Here is a 5,000-nt window from a genome sequence, read left to right as displayed (position 1 = left end):
TCTTTCCTGGTGAGACTGACATACGACGATGAAATTACGTACAATGTGGTGGCAGCGGCAGAGCGCGTTTTGGGTGAGTTATTTCGAATGGTGGCGTGGGCGGGGAGGGGGGGGAGGGGGAGGGGGGAAAGAGGGAGAGAACGGGGGGTGGGGGGTTCTGGAGGATAAGGTGTAGGAGAGGGGGGTGTTATGTGTGTGTGTGTGTAGGAGGGGGAGTGGGATTGTATGTGTGTAATACTGTATATGTAAGTATGTGTTAAAGTCTCTCTCTCTCTCGATCTCAATTTACTCTCTCTCCTTGCTTTCTCACTCTCCCTCTCTCTCTCTAACCATTTATCTATCTATCTATATCGATTTATTTATCTGTCTATCTACCTATCTATCAATTTATCTATTTTTCTCTCTATCTATCTATCTCACTCGTTTCTTCGCTCCAAACGTCACCAAAGAGTAATAATCTCTGATACCTAATTCCATTATCCAACATGGATTCGCTTTTAATAGCTCATCGATTCTTTCAAATCAGGTTTTATTAGACTATAAAAGAGATTATGTAAGAGAAAAAAAAAATACTCCGGACATGGACAAACACACAAAAAAAATATCTACACCAAAACGAACGTAAATACAAGAATATAAACATGGATTTCCATACAAATAAATACAGAAAGTTAAATGCACGTACACTCACACACTCTCCAAGCTACATTACTATGGCATTAACTTCCACAGCGAAATCCAATGACAGGCCACCTAGATGAAAGAGGGAGAATGGGGGAACAGAAAGAGGAGAGGGAGAATGGGGAGGAGGGGAGAGGGGAGAGGGAGAATGGGAGGGAAGAGAGAGGGGAGAGGGAGAATGGGGAGGAAGAGAGAGGGGACAGGGAGAATGGGAGAGGAAAGAGGGATAATGGGGAGGAAGAGAGAGGAGAGAGGGAGAATGGGAGGAAGGGAGAGGGGAGAGGGATAATGGGAGAGGAGAGAGGGTGAATGGGGAGGAAAAGAGAGGAGAGAGGGAGAATGGGAGGAATGGAGAGGGGAGAGGAGAGAGGGTGAATGGGGAGGAAGAGAGAGGGGAGAGGGAGAATGGGAGGAAGAGGGAGAATGTGGAGAGAGAAAGGGGAAGGGTTTAGGGAGAGGACAAAGGTAGAGGGGATAGGGAAAATGGAAGGAGGAAAGGGAAGGTAAAGGGGAAAGGAAAAGGGTAAAGAGAAAAGGAGGAAGAGGAGGGGAGACGAGAGGAGGAAAGGGGAAAGGGAAGAGGGAAGGGGAAGGGGAGAGGGAAGAAGGAACAGGGGAAAGGGGAGGGCAGATGGGGGAGGGACAAGGGGAGGAGGAGGACTGAGGGGGAAAGAGGGGAGTTGGTTAGCAGGAGAGAGGGGAAAGTGAGGGCAAAATAGAGCAGGTTACGGGTGGGGGAGGGCGTTTAGTGGGGCGCAGGAAAAGGATTAAAGTGGATGACCAGTTGTCTTTGCCAACACTTACTCTTCGAAAGCACACAGTATATTTAATCAGCGAATAAATTTAGCCTGATAAGTAGTTTCGACGACATCCGCCCGTTAAGTGTCGCCGCTAAATTTGAATTTCGGGAAAAGCGCGGGAAACGTAGGCTCGTCCCCAGCTCCTCTTTGGGAGGTAACTGTCTAAAACATTTTCTTATTCGTTAGTCATTCTCACTCTCTCTCTCTCTCTCTCTCTCTCTCTCTCTCTCTCTCTCTCTCTCTCTCTCTCTCCTCTCTCTCTCTCTCTCTCTCCTCTCTCTCTCTCTCTCTCTTCTCTCTCTCTCTCTTCTCTCTCTCTCTCTCTCTCTCTCTCTCTCTCTCTACATTCATCTATTCACTCAATCTCGTTTCTTTTTTATTTTCGCTCTTTCTTTCTCTCACTCGTTAATGTGTTTTTCCAGTAACATCATTGCTTTTTGTGTCCTGAGTGTATTTCACGCGGCGCCCCATCCTCATGGAAATATACAAGGAAATGCTGCTATTATGTCAGTTAAAAATAATAGCAGTTTCGGTCAGTGGGGTGACGTTATCAAGGTTTGTTTCTTTCTTCCTTTACCCTTTTCCTTTATTTTTTTTTCTCTTTTCCTTCGTTCTTTCTTAGTTCCTCTCTTCCTTTCTTTTTTTTTTCATTCTTTCTTTCTCTCTCTCTCTTTTCCTTCATTCTTTCTCTCTTACTTCCTTTTTTTCCTGTCTTTCTTTCTTTCTTTCTTTCTTTTCCTTCATTCTTTCTTTCTTTCTTACCTCCTTTCTTCCTTTCGTTCTTTCTTTCTTTCTTACTTCCTTTCGTCCTTTCTTTCTTTCTTTCACATTTTGCTTTCTCTTCTTTTAATATAAATTCCGTTCCTTCGGTTCCGCACAAAATATAAATATCAGATTAAATTTATTCATTTGATGAGAATGATGATCCCAAAGAGCAGTTCAGGACAAATATGAATACGTGATTAACCAAAGAATAGCTAATGACAGGAGGAAAGTTTAATGGAGAGAGAGAAGGAAAAACAGTGTTAATTAGGCTCCTGTATTTTCCTTGCGTGTTATCCCACCCTGGAGGCGACAGCGTGGAAAACAGTATTTGGAATTTAATGCAGTGTTCGATAGCATTATTGTTTGGTTATTGGTCAACCACACCAACATTCACACACAACCCCCCACCCCCTCTAATTATTATTATTATTATAATCATTAATAGCATCATCATTATTGTTTGGTTATTTGGTCATTATTGGTTATTGTTTTATGTGATTATGATTGAAGAGAACGTGTGTTCAGCTTGCGCGAGGAAACGTTTTGGTTGCCATTCGGACGAAATACGTGTCTCTTTCGTATCTTTCCCTTTATGTCTCTTACTCACTGACTCGTTCATTTATTGATTCATTTATTCGTTCACGTGTTTCTCCCTTACTCATAATTTCGCTCACTCGCTCACTCAATCGTACTTTTGCTCACTCGCTCACTCAGTCGTAAGTTTGCTCACTTACTCATAATAACTCTCACGCGCTCATAATAACTCTCACTCACTCATAATAACTCTCACTCACTCATAATTTCGCTCACCCGCCTTTCCTCTCTTCCTCCTTTCCTCTCTTCCTCCTTTCCCTAGCTCTCCCCGACTTCTCTTCCTTTCCTGTTCCCTCTCCCCTTCTTTACTGTCTGCCTCCTCCTTCCCCGATGGCCCTCTTTCTTTCCCTTTCTCTTTTTCTCTTTTTTCTTCTTCATTTCCTCGTGTGTGGGAGTGTATGTTTGTCTTCGTGTGTGTGTGCGTGTGTGTGTGTGTGTGTGTGTGTGTGTGTGTGTGTGTGTTTGTGTGTGTGTGTGTTTGTGTGTGTGTGTGTGTGTGTGTGTTTGTGTGTGTGTGTGTTTGTGTGTGTGTGTGTGTGTGTGTGCACGTGTGCTAATGAGCGTATGTTTGTGTGTATATATATTCATCCGAAAAAAAAACATTAAAACATTTACTGACATACAGAAAAGACTGCAAAGACACGCAGCCACTTAAATACAACCACGCATATTAACCAACCCGCACACACACCCACAACCTTCATCCCTACGCTCCACACGCAAACGCACGCACATTAACCAACCCCACACGCACCCACAACCTTCAACCCTACGCTCCACACGCAAACGCACGCACATTAACCAACCCGCACACACACCCACAACCTTCATCCCTACGCTCCACACGCAAACGCACGCACATTAACCAACCCCACACGCACCCACAACCTTCAACCCGACACTCCACACGCAAACGCACGCACATTAACCAACCCGCACACACACCCACAACCTTCAACCCAACACTCCACACGCAAACGCACGCACATTAACCAACCCGCACACACACCCACAACCTTCAACCCTACGCTCCACACGCAAACGCACGCACATTAACCAACCCGCACACACACCCACAACCTTCAACCCGACACTCCACACGCAAACGCACGCACATTAACCAACCCGCACACAACCACAACCTTCAACCCAACACTCCACACGCAAACGCACGCACATTAACCAACCCATACACAACCACAACCTTCATCCCTACGCTCCACACGCAAACGCACGCACATTAACCTACCCGCACACACACCCACAACCTTCATCCCTACGCTCCACACGCAAACGCACGCACACATATCTATATAAAACCTCCGGCGGCGCATCATCCCAAATCCTCCAGCTTCAGACGCGACGAAAATCCGGCAGGAAACAGCGAACAGGTGAGCGAGGTTTACATTCCGCGTAAACCTTGAGCGAGAAACATCCCATCTCACGGCCAGTCACTGTGTTTTGAGCTCTATTTAACACCGTTTGTTTATTCCCCCCGTGTTCTTACCTTCCTTCTTCGTTTTTCTTCTTCGTTTTTTTTTTCTCTTTTTTTTTCTTTCGTTTTTTTCTTTCTTTTTCTTTTTCTTCTTCTTTCTTCTTTTTTTCTTTCTTTTTCTTTTCTTCTTCGTTTTTTCTTCTTTCTTCTTCGTTTTTCTTCTTTTTCTTTCTTTTTCTTCATTTTTTTCTTTTTCGTTTTCTGTTTCTGTTTCTGTCATGTCTTCTTTTCTTGTTCTTCTCTTCTTCTTAAACCTCCTCGTCCGCATCTTCATGTTTCTTCTTCTTCCTCTTCTTCTACCTTTTCCACGGTTTTGTTCTGCTTTATCCACATTCTCTTCCTATTCTTGCGCCTCTCCTTTTTCCACTTCCTCTTCTTTCTCCTACATTTTCCTCTTTGTAATCTTATCATTATCATTTTTTATTTCTTCTTCCTCTTCCTCATCCTATTCGTCTTGTTCCCCCTCCTTTTGTTCCTCCTCCTCCTCCGCTTCCTCTTCCCCTCTTCTGGATCCCCCTCCTCCCCTCCTCCCCCTCCTCCTCCTCCTCCTCCTCCTCCTCCTCCTCCTCTTCTTCCTCCGCTTCCTCTTCCTCTTTTCCTCCTCCTCCTCCTCCTCCTCCGCTTCCTCTTCCCATCCTCCTCATCTTCATCCTTCGCCTCCTCAT

At 44.8% G+C, this 5,000-nt stretch overlaps 1 protein-coding gene across 1 annotated transcript in view; it reads left to right on the top strand.

The window, feature by feature from the left end:
• Positions 1–5,000, top strand: part of LOC119589641 (guanylate cyclase soluble subunit beta-1-like) — a gene marked incomplete in the record, with an annotated part of 42,975 nt that overhangs the window by 16,929 nt on the left and 21,046 nt on the right. Inside the window, 1 exon segment of the mRNA XM_037938235.1 lies at positions 1–73. This exon segment is cut by the window's left edge and continues 28 nt beyond it. Coding sequence (XP_037794163.1) covers positions 1–73 — 73 coding nt within the window.

The sequence above is a fragment of the Penaeus monodon genome, chromosome 26 (genome assembly GCF_015228065.2).
Source record: "Penaeus monodon isolate SGIC_2016 chromosome 26, NSTDA_Pmon_1, whole genome shotgun sequence".
In the NCBI taxonomy this organism is placed as follows: domain Eukaryota; kingdom Metazoa; phylum Arthropoda; class Malacostraca; order Decapoda; family Penaeidae; genus Penaeus; species Penaeus monodon.
Note: the sequence above shows the minus strand (reverse complement) of the source record. Positions and strands in the feature narration are given on the sequence as shown.